We start from the raw sequence: 25,746 nt of genomic DNA on the forward strand, positions 1-25,746 counted from the left end.
GATTCTGCATATGCTTTGAAGCAGGATCAGGAAACTCATGGGGAAAGAAAAAAAGCTTGTTTTCTCTCTTTGAACCTAGAATATTTTGTTGCAAAATTTTAAGGATCTAAACATGGTATAAGGTAAGATCTAAATAACTATCTCATTTCTAAGAGATCATAGGTGTCTGGAATTTCAGCAAATCCAAAACCAACACAGTGACAGCAAATCAAAGATGTAATTACAGCAAAGTCTTGTCTGGCTTAAGAGACCTGAGTTCAACTTTTGGCTCTATCAATTCTTAACATATAACCTAGGCTAAAATGTGGTCTCTGGAATCTGGCAACATTACATTTGTCCTCTAAGGCCCAACTCAAAGTCATCACCTTTGTGAAGCCTTCCCAGATTCTTCCCCGGACTCTTACCCTCCAAGAGAGGTAGTGATGTTTTACCAATGGTTTGGGATTTACACTGTCTCTTCCCAAAAGAAAAGAGTTCATATTTGGGCCCGTGGCTAGTGGTAAAACCCAGATCTCTTCTGCCAGGAAATAGCACAGAAAGCCGAGACCTATCTAATGCACATGGATCGCGGTCACTTTGTGCCACAACCCCTCGGACACCTCCTGGCTACCAAATTCCACAAAGGCCGTAGTGTCGGAGCAATCCCCGACGTTTCGGTGACCCCACAAATTGTAAGCACGTCGAGGTCCAGGGCAAACCTCTGTGCGCTCAGGGGCGCGGTGCCCAGCTCTCGCCGCTGCGCCCAGCACTCTGCCAAGCACCGCAAGTGCCGAGCAAACATTCGTGGACAGGGATGGAGCCGTGGGCAGGGAGACACTACGCCTAGATGTCGACACTCCACTGCGCTGAAGCCGCTGTTGGGAGCGCCCCGTGGGGCCGGGGGAGGGGCGCCAGGCCGCTCCGTCCAGCCGGGCGCCAGCTCCTCCCGGGCTGGCGGGCACCCACCGACAGCGGGCACACAAAGCCTGCTCGGCTTGCTCGGCGATCGGCTCCTTACGCCTGTGTCGCCACGCGCCGCCAGGCGGCTCCAGGTTGGGCGTCGGGTTGGGGCAGGCACGGGGCGTCAAGAAGCTGCACGCATCAAACCGCCGCGGGAGGGAGCGCGGAGGGGGGAGGAGGAGGAGTGGGAAAGGGAGGAGGGAGGAGGAGGAGGAGTGGGGACCGGGCGGGGGGTGGAGGAAGAGGCCTCGCGCAGAAGAGGGAGCAATTGAATTTCAAACACAAACAACTGCACGAGCGTGCACCCACCGCGCCGGAGCTTTGCCCCTGATCCGCGCCCGCCCCGTCCGTGCGGCGCGCGGGCGGAGACGCCGTGGCCGCGCCGGAGCTCGGGCCGGGGGCCACCATCGAGGCGGGGGCCGCGCGAGGGCCGGAGCGGAGCGGCGCCGCCACCGCCGCACGCGCAAACTTGGGCTCGCGCTTCCCGGCCCGGCGCGGAGCCCGGGGCGCCCGGAGCCCCGCCATGTCGCGATCCAACCGGCAGAAGGAGTATAAATGCGGGGACCTGGTGTTCGCCAAGATGAAGGGCTACCCACACTGGCCGGCCCGGGTGAGCAGCGCGGCCCGCCGCCTCCTAGCCACCTCCAGGCTCGGGTTGCATAACACCCGGGAGGGCACGAGCGCTCCGCGCAGAGCAGGGGGGGTCGGGTGGGGGCGGGGGATGTCCGAGTCCCTGACTCTTTCCCGAGCACCTCCGAGCCCACCCGCCGGTTATATAATGGCTGGGGGTGGGGGGTTGGCGGCGGCTGGGAACACCTGGGCAGACGGCGTCCGCGCGTAGTGGCGTGTGCGCGGCGTGGGGATCCGAGGGCGCCGGTCACTTCCCGGCCCCCGGCTCCGCGTGCTTAGTTCCGCCCCCAGCCCCCATACTCCCAGCGGTTTCGGGCGCGCAGCCTGGGTTGGGGCCAGTCGTGTTACTCCTTCCCTCCCCCGCCGCCCCGGCGCCACAGCCATCCCCTTCAGGGACCCCCTTAAAGACCCCCAGTTTAAACCTTCACTGATGGTTGCCCCTAGCTCAAACTCTCCTCTTCTAGATTAAATGGTTAAGAAGGATCTCTGCTCAGAAAGGGATAGATGGAGGCGGAGTTCGCTTCTAGAAAACTTTGGTTTGGGGGATCGTAAGAGATCTGAAGTTGGGAGGGTCGAGGAATGGTTGGGGGGCGACAGAAGAAATCTGTCCGTCTTAGAAATTACCCGCTGTTATCCTTCGCTCCTCAGCCCCGCAAAAAAAATGCCTCCATATGCTGCCAACTCAAATGTGGGGCTGAGAGTGGCAGAGCCCTTGTGGGATTGGGAAGTCCAGTCCAGACTGCCTCTTAGTGGAGGTGGGGGGAACCGAGTTGCCTCTCCTCCCCATGTTGGAGCCTCTCCCGCCAGAACGGCCCAGCCTGCCATGTGGTTGATTCAGCCCGCCAGTATGAAGCCCCCCCCACCCCAGCACCTGGCCAGGTGGGAGGGTGGGGCCCAAAAGCTCAACCTGGCACGTTCATCATGTTTCCCCCTAAGAACTGAGACAGGTGAAGTAGGGGATAAGGGAGGTCGTTGCCAGAGGGTGCTGGGGGAGGTCGGGGGTGTCCAAAGGGGCAGTACCTCTGGCAGCTTGTTTCAAAGTTGGTATAGAGAGAGGCCTTTGGTATTGGCCCTAGAGTGTCAGGACTCCTGTAGAATGAAATCCAAGGGCAGAGACGAGTAGAGGGAGTGAGTCTTCTGGGCGAGGGGGCCAAGTGCAGAACTGCCTTATGGTGGTGGGTTGCTCTCTTCCACTCAAGTCTGTCTCATCATCTGGCCCAGAGTCTGCTCTGAGCTTAGGCAGTTGACCCAGGCTTCCTGTTCAGAGTGTCCAGACCAACTTGGAGACCACCCCCCACCCTGCTCTGTTCGTGTCCTGAGGAATGTGCCCAATCCCATATGCCTTGTTCCCTGAAACTTCTAGATATCTGGCCTCTACAGAGCAACGCAGGGCTCTCCCAGCTTCCAGGGCCTCCTAGGGGACTCGGTTAGAGGGCAGTGTAAGGAAGCAGCCACAGACAGCCTTGCATGTGCATGTATATGTGTGTGGTGTCTGAACACGTGTACTTTACCCTGCACCTTTGATCCATCTGACTTCTTGGTCCAGATGCCAGGTCCTGGTGGGCAGGGCAAGAACTGACCCAAGGTCTCTACTGCTCCTACCTCTGGGAGTGGGACAAAGTCCAGAGGCTGGGGAGGGGGCTCAGGTGGAATGTGGGTTGCAGGGAACCTCTTCAGGTTGCAGGGACGAGGGAAGTGGGGGGCCACATATGGACCCACACTAGCCCCTGTGAAGAAGACCTTCAGGTTTCTGGTGGCCTTTGGAGGGAGGGAGGGGGACAGGATGCCAACCACTTCATCTCTTTCCCTGGGCCTCTTGGGACAGGGAAGGCAGTTGAGGCCTGGGCTCTTCAGATAAAGTTTGGGTTGGGGGAGGGAGATCAGGCTGGATCCTAAAGAGATAGGACTCCACCCATTGTGTGTGCTCTGGCTCTTGATTGTGAAAACTGGGGATGTGTGTGTGGGGAGGGTACACCCAGGGCTGTTATCTCCCAAATACATTCTCCTTTGAATGCCAGAAGAGCAGACAAATCTGCATCTCATCACCATCCTTGGATGCTGTCTTAGTCCATTGAGTGGCAGAGCCAGAAGGGGCCTGGCCCCTCCTGAGATGGAGGAAGGGTAGCAGGGCCTTGCTGACTGCCCCATCTAATGGGCAGCCAGAGTCCTCCGTCTTGGTGAAGGCCCCCGTGTCGACTTCCCTTCCCCAGCCTCTGCTTCTGGGGGAGGTTGGCTGATGCTGGGTGAGACTAGAACAGCCCAGGGCTTGGAGAGTCCAGCCAGAGGGGCCACGTGGTAGGCAAGACCTGCTGGAAGGATGGTGTGTCTCCATCTTAACCTTCTCTTTTCCTCTTCCTCCTGCCTGCCTTCCTGGGGGATCTCCAAGCACTTAACAATTAACCTCCAACACCCAGGGATTTTTTTCCCCCCCTTGGGTTCCTTCCTCCTTTCTCCACTTCCGGTTTCACGGTCCCAGAAAACCTGAGCAGCCAGAGGGCCTCACCCATCTTTCCTCCCCCCTGCCCCTCCCCCACATCCAGGCACCACCTTCTCTTTTCTGCCTCTTGGACTTGCCACACTTTCCTGGCCCCAGCTGTTTCTTGCCCCAGATTTTCCGGTTCCTGGGTCAGGTCGGGCCTGGGCCCTGGGTGTGGTGGTCAGAACCCTGGCTGGCAATCGTTGTGGGCTTAAGCCTTCCCGGCTGCCTTCCTCTGTGCTGAGCAGGCACCCCTGGCCTGGATTTGGTCGGAGGCTGTGTGTGTGTGTGTGTGTGTGTGTGTGTGTGTGTGTGTGTGTGTGTGTGTTCAAGTCTTCTCTCCCCACTCCTCACCTGGGAACTTCAGATCCCTCTTTAGAACCTCAGAGGGTGTCTGTGGGCTCCGGGAGGAGGGGCCCTCCTGTGCTCTGGCCTGTCTGATGGTACCAGGCAAAGGCAGAAGGGTGGGGGTGGGAGTGGACGTGCCCCAGCCTGGGGGAAGTAACTTGCCAGGATTCCTGAAATGGCTGAGAAGTAGTAGGGCCCCTTCCCCTGTTGGCTAGGGGAGGAGGGGCAGGGGGTCCCCAGCACTCATCTGGCCCCGCCCTGACCCACTTAAGCCTTGACTCACTTGTTCTGAGTCACAGCCTGGATATAAAGGCACCGCCTGGGAGACTCGCGTGTCTGTATTGGGGGTATCTGGGATCTCATATCCTCTACGTGGATGAAGAACCGCCCTTCACTTCCAAATGCCAGAAAAGATGTTTCCTTTGTGGCTTGAAAGATAAGGGTCCACTACAGAAGAGATTTCTCCCCTTTGGGGGGTGAGGGGTTGGGCATTCCCTTAAGTGAAAAGAGCAGGCCTCTCCTGCAGGTGCCTACACGCGAGGTGGGGTGGGGCAGGGTGGGAGGGGTGGCAGTACCCTTTGGCATAGGTGCCCATCGGCCCAGGCCCCTGACTCCCTCTTTCCTCTAGATCCATCCTTTATTTGGCTAGAAGTCAGTAGGGCGGGTGTATCTGGTGTGTCTCCTTCTGTCTATTTTTAATTCCCATCCATTCTTTTGTCCCGTCCCCCCCCCCCCCCCCCCCCCCCGAGGCTGGGCAGCTGGTGGCCTCCTGGATCCCCTGTCACAGCATTCAGCTACCTCAGAGTTTGCTTCCCACGGGAAAGAGACCGATGGCCAGGGCACTGCTTGGCCTGGCCTGAGTTCCTTGTGAGAAAATCTCAGGTCTCATGTTTCTGACCCCTTTACTGGGCCGACCCCTCTTCCTGAGCCTCAGTTTCTCTCCTTTCCGCACATGTTTCCGGTGAGCCAATTACTGTCCTGACTCAGAAAGGGCAGAGCCCAAAGTACTTCCCAGCTGGGACCCTTATGTATTCTCTCCCCCACCCCTGTTCTTGGTGCGCAAAGATCCGAGAAGAGGCCTAGGAAAGGGCTTTCGCTATTATTGTCCTGTCCTCTCTCCTGGGATCTCTAAGCCCTGGAGGCTCTCGTTTTGTTTTTTGCTCCCCCCCTCCCCCCAGAGGAGGGTGGGGAGCTAGCTGGCAAGAGGACCCAGGTGTCCTGGCTAAGGATTGGCTCCTCCTCCGCCCACACCCCAGCTCTGGCTTCCTGAGAAAGGGCCCCGGCCCTCAGCCCTTGCTGTGGTTTCAGGCACAGCCGGGGACCCAGGTGCCAGACTCCAGGCTTGGGGGTGGGGTGTGTGTGAGTGTCCCCTCCTCCCCAATCTGGAGAGAGGGCCTGGGGGGGAGGGGCAGTCACATTCCTGGTTGCTGAGTGGCCCCGGGGGCGGGGTCGGGTTGTCATGGCGATGGGGATTGAGCTGGGGTGGGGGACAGCGTTCCTTTCCACACACCCCCCCCAACACACCCCAGTGTCTCCAGGTCCTGGGGAGGGCCCAGTTTGTGCTGAGCCTTCCTGGGGGGAGGGGCTGGACCTCTGTCCCCAGAGGCCACAGGGCAAGGGGGGAGGTGCCCAGGAGTCTGAAGACTGTGTCTGGAGCAAGATGCCCCTCATATTCTTGCCCAGGTTCCACGCCCCTCTCCTGGGTGTGTCTCAGCGCATTTCCATCCACCCAGCCTTCCTCCCTCCGCAGGCCCCCACTCAGGCACTCTGTCCCGGCTCTGTGTGTTAATCACTGCCTTGGCCTGTCAGTTTGTTTCCTATCTGCGCCTGGGGCCCCAGTCAACATGGCCACCCAGCCTCTGTCCGGCGGGAAGCCAGGCCGCTGGGGCTGCTGCAAGTGGTGCTGGGAGTTGTAGTCCTCCTCCCCCACCCCCACCCCCACCCCAGCTCAGCTTGGCCTGGGCTTCTAGGGCCTGATCTGGGAGAGGCTGCCTGGGCCACTGCCTCTCACCATTTCCCTGACCTCAGACCTCTGCACCTTCTCGACCACAGCACCCCTCATGCCCCCAGGACATACATATGAGGCAAAGGATCAAGTCAGGAGGTCTAGTTCCGAAATCTGTCCTTCACAAACTTGTCTTGTCATTTTGGGCAAATCACTTTTCTGGGCCTGTTTCCTCATCTGTCAAATGAGAGACCCCTACTGACTATATCCCATGACTTTCCAAGTGTTCCACAGAAGTCTTTTGGGGGTGCTACTGATGAGGGATATTGAACAGGCCAGCCGCTTGGCTTCATCCCTCCATTTTAATTAGTGCAGTCTGGTTTCGTCTTTTTTGTGTGTGTCTTTTTTAGGGCTGCCCCTGAGGCATATGGAAGTTTCCAGGCTTGGGGTCTAATCGGAGCTGTAGCTGCTGGCCTACACCACAGCTCATGGCAATGCCAGATACTTAACCCACTGAGCAAGGCCAGGAATTTCACCTGTATCCTCATGGATACTAGTCAGGTTTGTTACTGCTGAGCCACAAGGGGAACTCTTGCTTTTGTCTATGTCATAGTTATTCAGCAAGTCTTTACTGTGTAACCCATGTGTGTTAGGCACTGTGCTGGACATAAAAATAGACTCTCTGATCTCAGGGCAAGTATAGTCCACACAGACATTAATCGAATGATAATATGAACTGTAAAGTTGGAATCTTGAGGATGTGGGTTTGATCCCTGGACTCGCTCAGTGAGCAGTCCGGCATTGCTGTGAGCTGTAGTGTAGGTCACAGACGCGGCTCAGATCCCATGTTGGTGTAGGCTGGCAGCTACAGCTCCAATTCGACCCCTAGCCTGGGAACTTCAATATGCTGCAGGTGTGGCCCTAAAAAGCAAAATAAATAAATAAATAAATAAAACAAAATTGGAATCGTGAAGGAGAGGTGCTCAGAGTTTTTTCTGGGAAGCCGATCCCATTGGGAGAGATGATAAAGCTTTCTGGAGGAAGTGATGATGGGGCTGAGGTTGGAAGGCTGATCAGGAGATAGTGTATAGGAGATTGAAAACTCAGTGTGGCTGGAGCAGAAGGCAGTGTATTGGGAGAAGATGCTGATAGCAAGCACATATGTGGGACATATTACATGCCAGGTTATGGTTATCTAATCCTTACAACCCTGTAGCTTAAGTACTCTGACTGTCTCTGCTTTGCAGGTGAGGAAACAGGTTCCTTAAGTTGCCCGAGATCATACAAATACTGGTGGCACTATTGGAATTCAGACCTTGACATTACTGAGAAGGGTGAACAAGTGGGCCCTAGAGATCAGAAAAGCCATTGAAATGTTTCTAACAGGGGGATGAAATGCACAGATCAGCACTTGGAAAAGCCCCCTCTGACAGCAGTGCAGAGAATAGGGTTGTGGTGGGGCAAGGATGGAGACAGAAGAGACTGTGGTTTAGTCCAGGCAAGAGGTGACAGTGGTTGGACCAGGGTGATGGCAAAGACATGGAGCTTTATGGACAGGATCTGTTTATGGATGCGGTTTGGTTCATGGAGAGAGGGCATGACTCGGGGGATTTCTGCTGGGCTTTTATGTCTGACTTTTGACCAAAGTTCCAAAAAGTACTAAAAATGTGCTAAGAATGTGTCTCCTGGGTCCCTCTCAGTCTGATTTTTCACAAAGGTGGCTTCGCAATCGGCCCCTCAACCCCTACCCCCCAGCCCCAAACTCATGACCTCAGGACTCCAGTTCACACGCACTTTCCTTCTCTTGCTCTCAGATTGACGAGATGCCTGAGGCCGCCGTGAAATCCACAGCCAACAAATACCAAGTCTTTTTTTTCGGGACCCACGAGACGTGAGTGAGGGGGCAGAGGCGGGGAGGGCCCTGGGCGGACCCCTTTGGGGAAAGAGCGGTGGTGACGTCACCCCTTCCCTGTCGGGCTGCCCAGCTCAGAGGCAGTGAGGGGCTCGAGAGCACAGTCTCCCATCTCTCACCAGGGCATTCCTGGGCCCCAAAGACCTCTTCCCTTACGAGGAGTCCAAGGAGAAGTTTGGCAAGCCCAACAAGAGGAAAGGGTTCAGCGAGGGGCTGTGGGAGATCGAGAACAACCCTACCGTCAAGGCTTCTGGCTACCAGGTGAGCTGCCATCTGCCCCCGAGACCCTCTGGAGAGCAGGTGTGGCCGTGGGTGTCTGGGGCCCCCATGTGACGCTTAGTCTTTAGGAGTAGGGGGCTCTAAACCAATGCCAGGGCTTTCAGAGTAGGAGCTCATGGGGTGGGGGGTGGGGGGGCGGGGGAGGCTTCCTGCAGGAGGCGGGGACGGGGCTGTGGGTGTGCGATGTAGCCGCGGCGAGGGGCCACTCGTTAGACAGCGCCTGGGGGGCAGGGTGGGGCGAGAACAGGATGGAGGCGGTAAGTGGGGGACAGGCCTTTGGCGGGCCCAGCGTGAGTATAGGACGTGGCCTTAACTCTTTGCACGAAGGCTTCCAGGAGGAGGTGCTCGTGAGCCGGGCAGGATGAGGCGGGAGGGTGGGGGGCGGGGGTTGGCGGGGAAAGGGTCCCAGCTCCCTTGGGGAGAAGTTGACCCGAGGTTTTGCCTCCTGCTCCAGCCCTCCCCCCTCCTGCACCGAGCCCTGCCTGCCCGGCCAGTGGGTTTACCCCGGGGCTAATCCGACAGAGGTGGGTCTCCAATCACTCGTGAGACTGGGCACCTGGGTGGGGGCGGGGGCGAGGTGGGAGAAGGAAGGAGCGAGTGGCAGAGGGAGGGGTCTGGGGAGGGGGCCCGACCGTGGCAGCCGCTGGTGCCACTCAGCCCCTCCCCGTCTCCGCCGCAGTCCTCCCAGAAAAAGAGCTGCGTGGAAGAGCCGGAGCCGAAGGCCGACGCCGCTGAGGGTGACGGCGATAAGAAGGGGAACGCAGAGGGCAGCAGCGACGAGGAAGGGAAGCTGGTCATCGACGAGCCGACCAAGGAGAAGAATGAGAAGGGGGCGCTGAAGAGGAGAGCAGGAGACCTGCTGGAGGTAACTGCCCGCTGCCTGGGGCCCAGGAGGGGGCAAGGCTCCCAGTCTGAGGAGAGAAGCTACTGCTTCTTCAGGGAGTGCCCAGTCCGAGAGCCAGACGGAGCTCCTAGTCTTGGGGAGTCCCTTGCTGAGAAGATGGGACACAGGAGAGACATCTGAGCTAGCAGAGGGCAGGAGAGGGATTGCAGCTCTTCCCCCTACCCCCAAGGAGCCTCTGGGGAAAGGAGGGGAGGCTGGCGTCCTCCCCGTGTAGCCTCAGCCCACCTCCTCTCTGCTCATCCTGCCCAGGACTCCCCCAAACGTCCCAAGGAGGCAGAAGACCCCGAAGGCGAGGAGAAGGAGGTGGCCACCTTGGAGGGTGAAAGGCCCCTTCCAGTGGAGGCAGAGAAGAACAGCACCCCTTCTGAGCCCAGCTCTGGCCGGGGGCCTCCTCCGGAGGAAGAAGAGGAAGAAGAAGAAGAAGAAGAAGAAGAAGAGGCTACCAAGGAAGATGCTGAGGCCCCGGGCATCAGAGATCATGAGAGGTGAGTGAGCCCCCTGCCCTGTGGCAGTTGGACTGGGAGGGCCCAGCCACCTGCCAAGAGGAGGAGGAGGAGGAGGGCCTGCAGCAGTCAGCCTCTCAGGAGGCAGGGGGGGCTCTCCTAGGAGACCGGCACTGGCTGGGGCCTGGCCAGGCCAAGGCCGCACCATTAACCGTTCTCCCCTCCAACCCTCCCCTGCAGCCTGTAGCCACCAATGTTTCAAGAGGAGCCCCCGCCCCGTTCCTGCTGCTGTCTGGGTGCTACTGGGGAAACTGGCCATGGCCTGCAAACTGGGAACCCCTTCCCCACCCCCACCCGCTCTCCTCTTCCATTCACTCTCCCCCTTCTGAGCTCAGCCCCTGGAGATTGATCTGGATGGGGCAGGCCACCTGGCCCTCACCTCTATGTCCCCACACCAGTGTGATCCGAGTCAGGTCCATGTCTTCTGCTCCATGGGATGAGATGAGGCCGTTGTGTCCCTCCCTACCTGGAGCTGTTTCCCAGCGCATTTGTCGGGGCCTCGACTGGCTCTTTCCATCTCCCGACACCCCTCTCCCCCTCCCCCGGGCATTCTAGACCTCTGGGTTGGTTGGGATCAGGGTCATGAGTGGAAGGGATGGAAGCCTAGGTGGGCTTCTGGGGCCTGGGAAGGGCAGTCTTCACATTGGGGTAGGGAGTGGACAGGAGGCTCTAGCATCTCCTTGAGCTCCTGGCCCTTCCTCCCACACCTGTCATCCCAGCTGCCTAGATTCAGGGAAAGTGGGATAGCTTTGGGGGGAGGGGCCCCCTTCCGCAAATCCTTCCTCATTGGCAATGCCCCTTCTCCTTTGCTGACCCTGGGTGTCATGGGAATTGGAGTCTCTCAATCCCACGATTTGGGGGTTTGCAGGTTCTTTGGGCCAAGGAGCTGAGATCTGAATGCTTGACTTCACCCAGCTTGGGTGGAAGTGTTGAGGAGTATCCACCCACCTTTAGATCTCAGACCAGAGATGGGATGCCCTGGGGAGATCCTTAGCTGCCCTTTTTCCTCTCCCCACAGTGCTCAAGGCCAGCCTACAGTCCATATGTCACCCAGACATTAAGGAAAAGACACATTTTTTAGGAAATGTTTTTAATAAAAGAAAATTACAAAAAAAAAAATTTTAAAGACCCCCCCCAACCCCTTTGTGTGCCGCCCCCCCCACTCTGCTCCTTTCTTCCCCAATGTTGCTCCCATTTCTGAGGTGCACTGGGAGGCTCCCCTTCTGTTTGGGGCTTGATGACTTTTCTTTTTGTAGCTGAGGCTTTGGTGTTCCTTCTGGTGTCATTTCCCATCCACATACCCGCATCTGGTCCCCTCAGTGTCGTCACCAGATCAGATTTGTAACCCACCGAGAGGCCAGAGGGAATTAAGCGCCCTCTCCCAACCTCTTTCTAGTGGTCTCTCTGCCTCTTCCGTCTCTTGTCTCTTTCACCCTTGCCCCTCTCCCTTGGGCTCTGATGAAAAATTGCTGACTGTAGCTTTGAAGTTTAGCTCTGAGAACCGTAGATGATTTCAGTTATAGGAAAATAAAACCCATTGATTACTACATTGGATTTTGACTGATTCTTTGGGGTTGTATTGGTTAACAGATTGGGGGGGGCGCAAATGATTTCCAAGTCCACTTAGATTGAGGTAAGGGGTGTCAGCCTCTTCCATTCTCTAAAATTCTACATGAGGGTAAAATTATATAATACTATGCCCGGTATTCTACTTCTGCCTGGCCACTGTTTACCAGTGTCACCCATCAGCACCTGGGAAAGTTAAAAAAAAAAGGTTTGCACAAGGAGTTCCCATTATGGTGCAGTGGAAACAAATCCAACTAGGAACCATGAGGTTTGGGGTTGGATCCCTGGCCTTGCTCAGTGGGTTAAGGATCTGGTGTTGCCATGAACTGTGGTGTAGGTGGCAGACACAGCTCAGACATGCTGTGGCTGTGGCCGGCAGCTATAGTTCCAATTGGATCCTACCCTGGGAACCTCCATATGCCTAGGGTGTGGCCTTTAAAAAGCAAAAAAAAAAAAAAAAAAAAATTTGCATAAAGAGTGGGTGTGAAAGGGCGACATTATAAGCCACAGCCTCTGATGGCCAGGGAAGTGGGGGTGTCGAGGCTGAGGCTGGTTGTAGAAACAACTTTGTCCTTCAAGGGCAAAGCTAGGGATGCCTGCCACTCTTAACCGGTGATTAGGGGCCAGGAGGTTGACAGCGTGAAATCCTCCCAGTACTCCTTAATTAAGTGGAATAGCTGGATTAGATCCTGAGGTTTCCTCTAGTCTGACATTTTGTGACTAGATCATCGACTGGCACTGAAGTGCCCACGTTTCATCTCTTATTTTAGAAAGCCAATGTTATTTCTGTCATCTGCCTTAACCCCTGCTAGCGGAGAAGGGCGGGTGGCGAAAATATTCGGAGTGCAGCCTCATGAGAAAGGCAGGCCCTCTGCTTTGAATAGGAAGCCGCAATCACCTAGAAAATGGAGCCATCGTCTCTAGTAACTACAATTCCCAGAGGTCTCCACGCAGAGCATGTGCAGAAATGTGCCAGGCCCGGCAGCCTATCCATCTTTGCCTTCAACTCCCGACATGCTTCACGGTGCTCTTACGCTGCCTTGATTTCCTCCTCGGCCAAATTTCCTTTTTCTCTCGTGCTTCGTAGCGACGGACTACAACTCCCAGCATGCAGAGAGGCTGTGCGTTATTGCGTTGTTGAGCGTCAGTTGTACAATTAAGACTCCATTTCCCAGAAAGCCGAGAAGGGGACGGGTGGGGCTAAGGTCCCGTGTGCAGGGGGAGCAGGCGGAGGCTCTGCGACTCAGCGGGAAGCGGAGGTGAGGGCTTTGTGGCCTAGAGGTGATAGCACCTCTGGACTAGTCTGGAGGCGAGAGTGGGAAGGGCCTTCCTTTGCCCCGGCACGGGTCAGCCGCCTCCTCCGGGGTCTCCCTGCATCGGAAGCTTGGAACGGGTGGGTGCTGAAGACTGCTGGGGACTGGACGTCTCCCTCACCTAGGATGGGACTCGGGGGGAAAGCCTTAGGAACCGAGGCCTGAGGGAGCAGACGCTCTCCGCCATGAAAGCTTCACTGCGGAAGGGGCACCAGCATCTCCAGGGTTTGGAGGCAAAGAAGGGAAAGATTTAGGGGGCCTGCTTCTGGGATCTCCCCCCAGAGCTTCGGCTCTAGAATGGCAGAGGTTAAGGGATGTCACGCAGGAGTCTTTAAAAATTGGCTCCGCTCCTCTCAACCTGTATGAGCTAGGGCAAATGACCTGTTCTCAGGGCCTTGGTTTCCTTGTCTCCTGTCCACCTCCCCAGACAGCAGTGTGAAGATCAAATGCCAGGAATAGTGAAGTTCCCAGCATTGGATCTGTCACATGGTAGTGCTTCCAAAGCATTTTTTGATTCTTCTGAATAGGAACCTTGAGACTCGTAACATTCATCCAGCTTTAGTTTGAAAATAAAATTAGGTCATTTCTTTTTCGTATTAAATTAAGAAGTAGAGAGAAGAAAAATGACCCAATAATATCTCACTGTTCAGATGAACCGGTTGATAATTTTTTTTTTTTTTTCAAGTACACGTGGTTAGAAACGTTATGGGAAGGAACAAGATGGAAAGTAACAGCCCTTCCAGACTTCCTCTTCTCCAAAACAAGTACTTTAGTTGTTTTCTGTTTCCTTCTCGTCAATATTTATGCCTGGGACAGGACATATATATATTTTAAAATTTGTGCAAAAGGAATAATATTATCCAAATGATTCTGTGGCTTGCTTTGTTAAAACATTAAACACACTTTGAGTGACAGAAACGACCCTCTAAGATGTTACAGATAATTAAACCGAAGCTCAGAAGTCAAGTTGCCTAAGGTCACAGATTAAGTTGATGGTGGTGCAGGGACTAGAACCCAGGTTGCCTGACTCCCAGTTCAGAGCTTTTTATGTCATTAAAGCACACTTTATTTGTACTTTGAAGTTAGGCTTCTTTCTTAGTTATGAAACAAGGTCAGTGGTACCTCCTTTGTCAGTTGTCTTTGAGCTTAAATGAGATGATACAGGAAAGCACTTGGCATGGTACCTGGAAGGTAGCAAGTGCTCAATAAACTGAAACGCTTTTTTTTTGTTGTTGTTAGTCTTCTTAGGGCCGCATCCTCGGCAAATGGAGGTTCCCAGGCTAGGGGTCGAATTGGAACTGTAGTTGCTGGCCTACACCACAGCCACAGCAACGCCAGATCTGAGCCTCGTCTGTGACCTGTACCACAGCTCATGGCAACACTGGATTCTTAACTAACTGAGCAAGACAAGGGATCAAACCTGCGTCCTCATGGATACTAGTCAGATTTTTTCTGCTGAGCCACTATAGGAACTCCAAGCACTTTTTTTTTTTTTTTTTTTTTTTCAGGGCTGCACCCTCAGCATATGGAAGTTCCCAGGCTAGGGGTTGAATTGAGCTACAGTTGCCGGCCTACGCCCGCCACAGCCCCAGCAACGCTGGATCCAAGCCTGGTCTGCTACCTACATCACAGCTCACAGCAACACTGGATCCTTAACCCACTGAGTGAGACTAGGGATTGAACCCGTGTCCTCGAGGATACTAGTCGGGTTTGTTAACTGGTGAGCCACAATGGGAACTCCAGCATTTATTATTTTTGCCCTCAGTTCTCTCACCACCCCATGGATTTAGTCCATTATCCAAAATTGGGAGGCTTTAAATACATACCTAATTGGGAAATCTAGGACACTTTAATTCTAGAGTCTGGCTCTGGACCCTTTTCCTCTAGAAAGAAACTATCTTAGGGAGAAGTAGTTATTTCCTCATTGAAATTAGGAATTGGAAGTGATGTAGGGACATTTTAACCTCAGTTTTTATCTCTGCTACCTGCCTTCCTTTTGGTCTTATGCCAGTGTTTTTTGTCCATTACCTGTTTGCTTCCCATCTTGTTCTTGGTACATTTATTTAATGACTTTTTTATTGAGTACCTACTACATGCCAAGCCCTACAGGGATCTGCTGGATTCAGAGGTGAGCTAGAGGAGTTCCCATTGTGGCTCAGCGGGTTAAGAACCTGACATAGTGTCTGTGAGGATGCGGGTTCAATCCCTGGCATCACCCAGTGAGTTAAGGATCCAGCATTGCCACAAGCTGTGGTGAAGGTTGCAGATATGGCTCAGATCCAGTGTGGCTGTAGCCCACAGCTGCAACTCTGATTCAACCCCTAGTTTAGGAACTAATGTATGCTTAAAGTGTGTGGCCTTAAAAAAATAAAAATAAAAAAAGGTGAGCCAAATAATATAGTCTCTGGACTCAATTAACTTTTTGGACTTTTTTTTTTTTTGGCTTTTGTTTTTTTAGGGCCACACCTGTGGCATATGGAGGTTCGCAGGCTAGGGGTCTAATTGGAGCTATTGCTGCTGGCCTATGCCACAGCCACAGCAACACCAGATCCGAGGTGCGTCTACAACCTACACCATAGCTCATGGCAATGCTGGATCCTTAACCCACTGAGTGAGGCCAGGGATCAAACCTGCAACCTCATGGTTCCCAGTTGGATTCATTTCCGCTACACCATGAATGGTACTCCAGCTTTTTGGACTTCAGTGTCACATGTATGTGGGTTTGAATGCCAGTTCTCCCACATAGTAGCTATATGACCGTTGAGAAACCGCTTAACCTCTCTGAGTCTTTTTTTTTTTTTTTTTTTTTTGTCTTTTTGTCTTTTCTAGGGCCACTCCCGTGGCATATGGAGGTTCCCAGGCTAGGGATCAAATCAGAGCTGTAGCCGCTGGCCTACGCCAGAGCCACAGCAACGCGGGATCCGAGCTGCGTCTGCAGCCTACACCACAGCTCACGGCAATGCCAGATCCTTAACCCACTGAGCAAGGTGAGGGATCGAACCTGCAACCTCACGGTTCCTAGTCAGATTCGTTAACCACTGTGCCACGACGGGAACTCCATCTGAGTCTATTTTGTAATCTGTAAAGCAAAGATAGTATCTTGTAAGGAGTTAGTAAGATGAAATCCATTGACCCATGGAGTAAGTGCTTTAAAAATTTTTTCTTCCTTTGTTTCTTTGCCTCCTTATTTCTGTCCTACCCCAGAGCTAACTAGGAAGATTTCTGGGTCTTTTGCTGGCCAGGGGCCTTCTCAGAGCCTCCAGCCATGCGGCTGTCTGCCCTGCTGGCCTTGGCATCCAAGGTCACCCTGCCTCCCAACTACCGCTATGGGATGAGCCGCCCAGGCTCCTTGTCAGACAAAAGGAAGAACCCTCCAGGGACCAGGCGGCGCCGGGTGCCTGTGGAACCCATCTCTGATGAAGACTGGCATCTGTTCTGTGGGGACAAGGTGAGTCTCAGATGGGGAAGCATAGTGGGGCAAGGATCTCCGTCTCTGACCCTCACATACTCCCACAGGTGGAGATCCTTGAAGGCAAGGACGCCGGGAAGCAAGGCAAAGTAGTTCAAGTTATCCGGCAGCGAAACTGGGTCGTTGTGGAGGGACTGAATACAGTAAGTGAAGAGTGGGGGTGGGGGTACCCGGGAAGCCTGTCCCATCTGCCCCTCTCCATTAAGAGCAGCACAGGGAGACAGGAGACTGGCCGGGGGTGGTGAGACACCTGAGCCTCCTACTTTTCCATTTGGGCTGAATGCTCTGAGCTGCGATAGGCAAGCCGCCGTCACACCTCTGGCTTCCTGATGGTCCCCTCCCCTCTCTTGGACAGCATTACCGCTATGTTGGCAAGACGGTGGATTACCGGGGCACCATGATCCCCAGCGAAGCACCCCTGCTCCACAACCAGGTCAAACTTGTGGATCCCACAGACAGGCAAGCACATGGGGCTCTGGTCAGAGGGTTTCCTGCCCTCCGAGTCCACACAGCTGTCGACCAGGTTTTTCCAAAGGGTGTGGTGGATTGGATGTGCTGGAAATGGAGAGGGGCCATCTGGTGAACTTGACTCCCTGTCGGAAACCCCAGTACAGGGGTAGCAGAGAAAAAAAGATGGTGACCTTGGTGTTTTCAGTCGTTGACTTTTAGGTTGGAGGATAGCAGGGAGGCCTGGCTTCGTGGCTGGGCTCACTTCTCCCATCCACTAGGAAACCCACTGATGTGGAGTGGAGATTCACTGAGGCAGGAGAGCGGGTACGAGTCTCCACAAGATCAGGAAGAATCATCCCTAAACCTGAATTTCCCAGAGCTGACGGCATCGTCCCTGAAACATGGATTGGTGAGGCTGGGCGAGAGGCAGGAAGATGGGGGTTGGGAGGAGCAGGAGTAAGGGATGTTAACAAGCCCTTCCACCCATCGTCTTTGCTCTGGCTCAATAGATGGCCCCAAAGATACCTCAGTGGAAGATGCTCTAGAAAAAACCTATGTGCCCCGGCTAAAGACACTGGAGGAGGAGGTGATGGAGGCGATGGGGATCCAGGAGACTCGGAGACACAAGAAAGTCTATTGGTATTGAGTCTGGGCAGAGCCACTGCTCCCCTCTTTGTCTTAGCCTTGAAGCTTGGGGCCACCTCTTCTTCAGATGCTAATAAAGAGCCTTGGGTCCTCCTCTGTGTACAGCTGCTGTCTTCTGGTAGACTGGCATCCCTGACCCCGATGCACCTGCTTCCGGGACTGAGGGAGGGAGCATCTGTCCTGATGTTATGACAAAACCTGGAGAGCAGTTAGCCAGCCTTAAGGTAGCCCTGCCAAAGGGCAGGGCCTGCAGATTCTGGCATGGGGATCTAAGGGAGAGAGCCTCCCTCCGTGGAGATCTCTGAGTCACAGCGTGCTGCTTATTAGGGAAGACAGTGGGGCTGGGGTGTGAGACCTGATAGAGCACTTCTTCAGGGTGCAGTACAGAGGGTGCGTGTCTATCCTTGTCTAAACTTAATAGAAATCATAGAGAAACAAAGATTTCAGTTTTTTAATAAATTACAAATAAATGTTCACATAATATCAATATCATATTTGGAGGGAGAGAAGGGGTACAAAGCCGAAGGTCTGCAGGGAACGGGATTCCAGGTAGTATGCCGGATGCTGGTTCTCTAGCTGAGGAGGTGAAGGTGCTGCCACCCAGTGTGGCACCTGGCAGTTTCAGAGGGGGTTTGGGATCTGCCCTTCCTCACGCCGTGTCAGCTGTCTTCAGTCTCCAGGACAGAGAAGGCCTCACCCAAAGGCCTTTTGGTGGCCACCAGAACTAGGTTTCTGGGAGAGAGTTCGGGGCTGAAGATGGGCAGGAGCTCAGCATGGAAGCCTGTAAAACAGACAGGGCTACTCAGAGGGGGAGAAATGAAACAGACTCTTAGCCATGTCCTGCCTGGCCTGCAGGCGCAGCTGCTTTTTCCCATGGGGGAGGCTCAAGGGGGTCTAAGGAGACCCAGCTCTCTACCAGCAGCATGGGTGCCCGAGGCACTGGCTCGGGAGGAGGCAGTCCTCCCCACACCAGGTTCTCTGTGCTTGGGATGCTGGCTTCACGCACCTCAGGGATGTACAGACATAGGTTGATTCAGTTGGTTATCTGCATTAACAAGTCCCCACCCAGCCAAAAACCACCACAGTGGTGAACCTAGTCCCAACAGGGGCAGGGGCTGGGACCTGAAGGAGAACCCTAGAATGCCGACCCCTCTGGCCTTGAGTCCCCACTCTGGCCACCCTCACCCTGCTCCTGAAGGTAGAGTAGCCGGTCCAGCAGAATCAGTGTCTCCACCAGTGGGGCCAGCAGCAGAGCCAGGCTGAAGAAGGCCACCACACGGTTCTCCTGGGCCTGGTGGGCCCGAAGGGCAGCCAGATTCAGCGGCAGGTGGGGGTCCAGCCCCACCCGCTGTAGCCCCCGCTGCACATATCTGTGGGGTTAGCCACAGATAACACTCAGTTTGGTTTTAGGAAACCACCCCCCATTCAAACGGTCCATTCTTGGAGTTCCCATCATGGCACAGTGGAAACAATCTGACTAGGAACCGTGAGGTTGCAGGTTTGATCCCTGGCCTTGCTCAGTGGGTTAAGGATCCCGTGTTGCTGTGAGCTGTGGTGTAGGTCACAGACGCTGCTTGGATCTGGTGTTGCTATGGCTGTGGTGTAGGCCGGCAGCAACAGCTCTGATTCGACCCCTAGCCTGGGAATCTCCATATGCAGCGGGCACGGCCCTAAAAAAGACAAAAAAATAAAAAAATAAAAAGACAAACTGTCCATTCCTAATTCCATTCCAGCTTTGCTTGATTTTCAACCCTAAGGGGCATGTTTAATGTTGCTGTGAGCTGTCTGTCCAATAGCAAATCAATCCAAACATTTATTTTTAGCCAAATCTAATTATTTAGCCATATTTCCAGCAGTGAAAAATTTTGATCAAAGAGTGACAGCTTCCTTTCAAAGAAAATTTGAAGCTGTCTCAGAATGCAAACTCACCACCCCCACCCACCCCCGGCACACTTAGATTTTCTTGAGGACGAGCTCACAAGTGAGGGTGGGAGGGGAATCGCACCTCCAGTCGGTGATGCCTCCCTCCTCACCACCCCCCCAACACCCCCAGCCTCACTCTTCAATCTTGAGCTCGTGGACCCTGGGGATCCCCTGCACGCCTGGCCGGCGGAGCTCAGGCTGGGCTCGCCGGATGACGGTCTCCAGCGCCGCCCGGTAGCAGTGGGTGCGGAGGCCTGGGCCTGCTCTCTGTAGCCGCTCAGCATACTCCTCCAGGGCGTGACAGGCCCCCTCCCGCAGCCTGTAGGGCAGTTCATAGCCGGGCAGCCCAGCCACCCACTGACTCAGTGGGTAGCCGCCAGGGTCACTCAGCTTCATGTAGCAGCAGCCCACGGAGGCCAGGGCCACCACCTCAGGGCAGCAGGAGAAATGCCTCAGCAAGGCGACACTCAGGTCCCCACAGGCATGGAGGCCTGTCAGAAGCAAGCGGGTCCCACTCTGAGCTGAGGTCTCCAGTGGAAGCAGAAGCTCCTCGCACAGGGCTGTGGGGTCTACCCACCTCACCACGTGGTGTGGGGGGTGGCGAGGGCCAGCTTGGACCACCTGTGGAGGCAAAGGCAGATGGGAAGTCCGTTTGCTGTCCCCATGCCACCTCAGGCCCCAGGAAGGCATGTGGCCTCTGAGCTCCTTCCCAAGGAGGAAGGTGGGAAAGAAACAGGCACAGGAGAAAAGGAGGACCTTACATCAGGAAATGGGACAGATTCTGGGTCTGTCGTTATCTTTGCATCTCTAAGTCCGAGCTTCCTCATTTTTAATGAGCCTAATACCTGACTGGCCACTTCACAGGTGGGTGTGAGAGGATTTATCAGTGTGGAAAGACATTTCTTCCCCCCTTTTTTGGCTTCCCTGAGGTATATGGAGTTCCTCGGCCAGGGATCAGATCAGAGCAGTTGTGACCTATGCCACAGCTGTGGCAACACCGGATCCTTAACCCCCTGGTCTGGGGTTATACAGGGATGGAACCTGCATCCTAGCACTCCAGAGATGCCACTGATCCCGTTGTGCCACAACAGGAACTCCCAGAAAGCATTTTTTTTTTTTTTTTTTTTTTTTTTAAGGGCTGCAGGTGCGGCACATGGAAGTTCCCAGGCTAAGGGTTGAATCAGAGCTACAGTTGCCGGCCACAGCCACAGCCACGCTAGATCTGAGCTACATCTGCGACCTACACTGCAGCTCTTGGCAATGCCTTTTCCTTAAACCACTGAGCGAGGCCAGGGATCAAACCCACATCCTCATGGATACCAGTCAGGTTTGTTTCCACTGAGCCACAAGGGGAACTTCTGGAAGGCACTTTTTAACTAGAAAATGCCTTTTAGATATGAGAAGGTTTGGCCAAGGAGGGACCTTGGAAAAGGAGTAGTGGAAATAGGGACACACCACCTCAAGCTGAGAAAATGAGGGAATTCAGCCTTTGTGCCCAGTTCCGGCCAAGCAGACCCTGCTGTCATGGTCCTGGCTGCAGAAAGGGCTGGCCTACCTGTGGGTTCCTCTTTTCTTCTTTCGCCAGAGTCTGCAGGAGCTCCTGGTCTAGGCGCTGGGCTCTCTCCACCAGTCTCGGATCCCCTTCAATGCTCTTCACCATCAGCCCCAGCCCCAGGGACATGAAGCGGGAGAGATGGCCCTGGAGTCATGAGGGGGAGGGTGGAGATAGCTCCTCTCAGTGTCCTCTCCACTGTCACCCTCCCTATCCATGATTTGGATGCCTGGGTGCCAGGCCCCCAAAGGCTTAAATTCTACCCAGCTTATTTAGCACCTGCCTCCCTGGGTCTGTGGCCTGATAACCTGCCCTCTGGCTGTCCTATCCTCACAACAAAAAGCAACAGGACATAAGGGGTCTGGCTCACCTGGCCTGAGCCTACATCCACAACCTGGGTGCAGCCTGTGAGGTCGCTCAGCTTCTTCACCAACTGAAAGAGGAAGGAACAAAGGTGTCCTGGCCATTGGCTATTGGCTCCTGGGGCCAACACCCATAATGAGAGTGGAAGAGCTGAAGACGGTAAAGGAAGATGGGGAGAGGGCACCATGGGAAAGACAGGAGACACGGAAACCAAAATGGGGTCTGCTGCCCCAGGCTCAGGCTCCTCTCCTGGCTCCACTCAGGTCAGTGATTCAGTCTCCTCCACAGAACAAGAAGAGCCCCACTGCGAAGTCATGAGCGGATGGTGAAAGTTATCAGAACAAGAATAAGACAATGATTCGAATAGAGCCACCAACCAACCCAGCAAAAGGATGAAGCTATGGCTATAGCATACCCGCTGAGGAAGGGACCTTCTAGGGCCTCTGGTCCTGCAGGTGATATAAGGCACCCACATCTTTGTAACCCACAGGCCTAAGGAGTCCCCAGGCTCCCAGACACCACCTGCACCCCAGCCATCTCCTCACCTCTCCCAGCCTCCGGATCTCATGCTGCTTCTTGGGCCTGACGTGTTTCCGGAATGGAGCTGTCAGTCGGGAACTCTGGCTGGGGTTCTCCAGGAACTCTGAGGGGGTCTGAAACCCAGGTGTCCGCGTAAAGGCCAGGGCATAGGCTGTGGACTTCAGGGCCAGCAGGGTGAGTGGCCACACCGACCTGTACCTGAGATAGTCCGGCCCCGGCCCCCAGTGAATAGTCCCATTGCATCCTGAGTCTGCCCCTTACAACCCAGGAAGCCCTTATAAGACTGAGCAGTGGCTCCCTGCAGGGCTCAGCACCAGGTCCCCCAGCACAGGACCCCCCTTGCCCATACCTGACCACTTCCCCTTCCCCAGGCATCCCCAGCAGCAGTGTGGCCAGCTGTGGTGGGTTCAGTCCGTCCAAAGCTTCCTGCCACGCACAAGGGAGTGTGCCCCACAGGTTGTCTGTGAAGAATTCCTGTAGGGGAGAGGCAAAAGTGACCGACAGGCTACTCCCCTTCCCATCTTCCCCACCCCACTCTCCACACAGGACCACTGGCTGCAACCAGCAGGCACCTCTGTTCATCGGTGTCACCTCTTCTCTGAAGCCTGCTCTAGCCTCCCCCTCCTCCTCTGAGCCCAAACTGCATTCTGGACACACCTCTTCTTTTAACGGTTTCCCCACTTTTTAAAAAAAATTATTTATTATAGTTGACTTATTGCCAATTTCTGCTGTACAGCAGTGACCCAGTCATACATCTATACACACTCTCTTTTTCATATTATCTTTCATCATGTTCCATCACAAGTGATTGAACATAGTTTTGTGCGCTGTAAGCAGGACCTCATTGTCTATCCATCTAAAAGTAATAACCCCACTTATTTGTCTGTTTTCTCTACTCAGCAGCATCTAAGAGCAGGGATGGTGTCTTCATATTTGCATCCTCAACACCAGAGCGACTGACACACAGTTTTAGTGCGTTACCATTAGCAAACCTACTATTACACGTGCCAGACACTTTATATGCCAGACATATATGCCAGAATGTTGTTTTATGGCCACACCCATGGCCAGGGATTGAATCCGAGCTGCAGCTGTGAACTGCGTCGCAGCTGTAGCAATGCCAGATCCTTTAACCCCTGCGCCAGACCAGAGATCAAACACATGCCTCCAGTAGCAACCTGAGCCACTGGAGTCAACAGCATGTATTTGTATTTATTCATTTGTTCAACACAAATTCTGAAGCTTGGTTGGGGCACCAAGCTCTATCCTAGGCTCAGGGGACGCAAAGAACCAGACAGACAAGATCCTTGCTCTTGCAAAGTTTACATTAAATTACTTAAGATAACATCAAATGCTGCACAGACAATCAACAGTCACATAATGGGGAATTTGAGAGAGGACTACTTTAGATAGAGCAATGAGGGAGACTTGTCTGAGGAGGTGACACTTGAGCTGAGACTTGAATGATGAACAGGAAACAGCACATGTAAAAAAAAATTCAGGCAGTGGTTACCAGGGACAGGGGGTAAGGAGGGCCAAAAGGTACAAATATTCAGTTACAAAACGAGTCATGGAGATGTAACATACAGCATGGTGACTACAGTAAATAATACCCTATTGTATATTTGATAGTTACTGAGAGTACATCTTTTTTTTTTTCTTTGTCCTTTTGCCTTTTCTAGGGCCACTCCTGCGGCATATGGAGGTTCCCAGGCTAGGGGTCCAATCGGAGCCGTAGCTGCCAGCCTGTGCCAGAGCCACAGCAATGCGGAATCCGAGCCGCGTCTGGGACCTACACCACAGCTCACGGCAACGCTGGATCCTTAACCCACTGAAGAAGGCCAGGGATCGAACCCGCAACCTCATGGTTCCTAGTCAGATTCGTTAACCACTGAGCCACGATGGGAACTCCCCAGAAAGTTACTGAGAGTACATCTTGAAAGTTCTCATCACAAGGAAAAAAAAATGTAACTATGTATGGTGATGGACATTAACCAGACTTCTTGTAATCATTTCATAATATATACAAATATGAGTCACTATGTTATACACCCGAAACTAGACTAATATGTCACGTCTATTTCAGTTTTTTAAAATGCAGGTAATAACAAATACTTACAGAATACTTTAATATGCCAGGCAATGTCTGAAACACTTTACATATATTAAGGCATTTAATCCTTAAAACCACCCTATGAGGTAGTACTATTTTTATCCCCCTTTTACAGATAAGAAAACTGAATCACAGCAATTAAGTAATTTGCCCAAGTCAAAAAGCTGTAAGGAGCATAGTTGGGATTTGAAACCAATTTAACGCTTCTTGCTCTTGACCACGATACTCAATTGCCCTTCTGTGGACAAAAAACATTCTAAACAGATCAGAAAGTGCAAAGGCCCAGGAGTTCCCATTGCGGCACAGTGGAAACGAATCTGACTAGCATCCATGAGCATGCAGGTTCGATCCCTGGCCTCCCTCAGTGGGTTAAAGATCCAGCATTGCTGTGAGCTGTGGTGTAGGTCGCAGACGTGGCCCAGATCCTGCCGTTACTGTGGTTATGGTGTAGGCCGGTAGCTGCAGCTTCGATTCGACCCCTAGCCTGGGAACCTCCATATGCCAAGGATGAGGGCCTAAAAAGACAAAAAGAGCAAAAGAAAAAGAAAAAGAAAGTGCAAAGGCCCAGATCAGGCCAGTGCAGGTGTAGTATCGTGAATGTGAAGGGGTCTAAAAAGGAACACAGATTATGCAGAACTTTATAGATAATGGTAAAGAATTAGAATTTCATCAAAGTACCTAAGAAACAAATAAGTGTCATCATCAGATTCACATTTTCAAAAGATCAATCTGTTTTATGAAGAATTGTTTATGGAGGAGAGGAAGCAAACACAGAGCTCAGTTAGGAAGTAGTCCAGGAGAGAGACAATGTTAGCTTGGCCTAGAGTGGTAGCAATGGCGATGGAGACAAATGGGTGAATTTGGTATCTATTCTGGAGGTTGAACCAAATAGGACTTGTTGAAGGACTGGATTGTAGATCAGTGAAGAAAAGAGCTAAATTGAGGATGGTTTCTGGGTTTGGGAGCTGAACAATTCGGAGGATGCTGGTGCCATTTATACATCATCTCATTTATTTTTCACAATCATCCTTCAAAAAGGGATCCATTTTACAGCTGAGAAACTGGGGCTAGGAGGAATTGTTTTAATGCCTAAGGTTAACACAGTAAGCGAGGCAGGATTCTAGTCCAAGTCTCTCATATTCCAAAGCTGGAATTGTCCATTACACTGCAAAACCAGGAATTTATTCAAGGCTTGAATGAATGAACATGTGTGTTCTTGGAACACCTCACACGTTCCTGGGAAAGTTCGACGCAGCTGCAGCAGCATGGCTCAAATATCCATGCATTTTACTACTTTGGATTTCAGAAGCTTAGAAAGACAACCCAGATGCTAACATATTAACATTTAGGTCAGAAGAAAAAAAGGAAGAGCAGCCTCAAACTTTTCTTGTACAGACAAAAGCCTGAAGAAACTCATATTAGAAGAGACCAGACGCTAACTCTCCAGATCCTCTCCTGTCGTGAGCACCTATCCACCACACAACCAGGAGGAGCACCCCACCCACACCCCTGTGGCCTCACAATGATGTAGGCGTCCAGGATGGAACGGTAGAGCGTCACGACCCGGGTGAGGTTCACAGCTAGTTGCCTCCTCTCCTCGTAAGAGAGGCCCCGGGCGGAAACCCCCGGCATTCCGGGGCCCAGCCGGTGGCGCGAGGAGCGACAATGCAGTGAGGAGGGAACAGGGTCAGGACTACACGGGTCCAGGACCCAGGCTGGATTCAGTTCTGCACTCGGAGCAGGAAGAAAGCGCTCAGAATCCAGCCCCCGATGCTGCCTTTCCGGGACTTCAGCCTGGGTGAAGACTTGAGGCGCCCTCCAGACGTCACAGGTCGCGACGTCCCATAGCGCGAAGGTGTCAGCGTCGGAGACACAC

General features: G+C 53.5%; 3 protein-coding genes across 13 annotated transcripts; 2 read left to right on the top strand and 1 right to left on the bottom strand.

Moving 5' to 3' along the window:
* The first annotated feature begins 1,156 nt into the window (after nucleotides 1–1,156).
* HDGF (heparin binding growth factor) lies at nucleotides 1,157–11,483 on the top strand. The gene is made up of 6 exons (XM_001924643.7): nucleotides 1,157–1,549; nucleotides 8,153–8,229; nucleotides 8,373–8,511; nucleotides 9,209–9,394; nucleotides 9,683–9,918; nucleotides 10,117–11,483. Exons 1-6 carry the CDS (start codon nucleotides 1,463–1,465, stop codon nucleotides 10,121–10,123), a joined length of 732 nt encoding a protein of 243 aa, XP_001924678.3. The 5' UTR covers nucleotides 1,157–1,462; the 3' UTR covers nucleotides 10,124–11,483.
* A 1,221-nt stretch (nucleotides 11,484–12,704) lies between these two features.
* Nucleotides 12,705–17,480, top strand: MRPL24 (mitochondrial ribosomal protein L24). 4 transcript variants are annotated; one of them, XM_005663257.3, is made up of 7 exons: nucleotides 12,705–12,895; nucleotides 13,501–13,579; nucleotides 16,020–16,263; nucleotides 16,332–16,427; nucleotides 16,640–16,743; nucleotides 17,013–17,143; nucleotides 17,244–17,472. In XM_005663257.3, exons 3-7 carry the CDS (start codon nucleotides 16,081–16,083, stop codon nucleotides 17,378–17,380), a joined length of 651 nt encoding a protein of 216 aa, XP_005663314.1. In that variant the 5' UTR covers nucleotides 12,705–12,895; nucleotides 13,501–13,579; nucleotides 16,020–16,080; the 3' UTR covers nucleotides 17,381–17,472. The 4 variants fall into 4 exon arrangements, with proteins under 4 accessions (XP_005663314.1, XP_005663313.1, NP_001231377.1 ...); XM_005663256.4 differs by having other exon boundaries at nucleotides 12,705–12,761; NM_001244448.1 differs by lacking the exon at nucleotides 13,501–13,579 and having other exon boundaries at nucleotides 12,705–12,761; nucleotides 17,244–17,480.
* Nucleotides 17,481–17,816: 336 nt separating this feature from the next.
* METTL25B (methyltransferase like 25B) lies at nucleotides 17,817–25,700 on the bottom strand. 8 transcript variants are annotated; one of them, NM_001243324.1, is made up of 8 exons: nucleotides 25,392–25,700; nucleotides 22,107–22,231; nucleotides 21,763–21,955; nucleotides 21,225–21,287; nucleotides 20,858–21,001; nucleotides 19,439–19,923; nucleotides 18,565–18,749; nucleotides 17,817–18,160 (listed from the first exon to the last, which is right to left on the bottom strand). In NM_001243324.1, exons 1-8 carry the CDS (start codon nucleotides 25,500–25,502, stop codon nucleotides 18,039–18,041), a joined length of 1,428 nt encoding a protein of 475 aa, NP_001230253.1. In that variant the 5' UTR covers nucleotides 25,503–25,700; the 3' UTR covers nucleotides 17,817–18,038. The 8 variants fall into 8 exon arrangements, with proteins under 8 accessions (NP_001230253.1, XP_084876430.1, XP_084876431.1 ...); XM_085020304.1 differs by having other exon boundaries at nucleotides 21,763–21,870; nucleotides 25,392–25,699; XM_085020305.1 differs by having other exon boundaries at nucleotides 21,763–21,870; nucleotides 22,107–23,471; nucleotides 24,386–25,699.
* Between the last annotated feature and the right edge of the window lie 46 nt (nucleotides 25,701–25,746).

Source organism: Sus scrofa, chromosome 4 (genome assembly GCF_054392235.1).
Source record: "Sus scrofa isolate SSC_HxYL_T2T_F1_AM1 chromosome 4, Sscrofa_HxYL_maternal_Yorkshire_Landrace_v2.0, whole genome shotgun sequence".
Taxonomy (NCBI): domain Eukaryota; kingdom Metazoa; phylum Chordata; class Mammalia; order Artiodactyla; family Suidae; genus Sus; species Sus scrofa.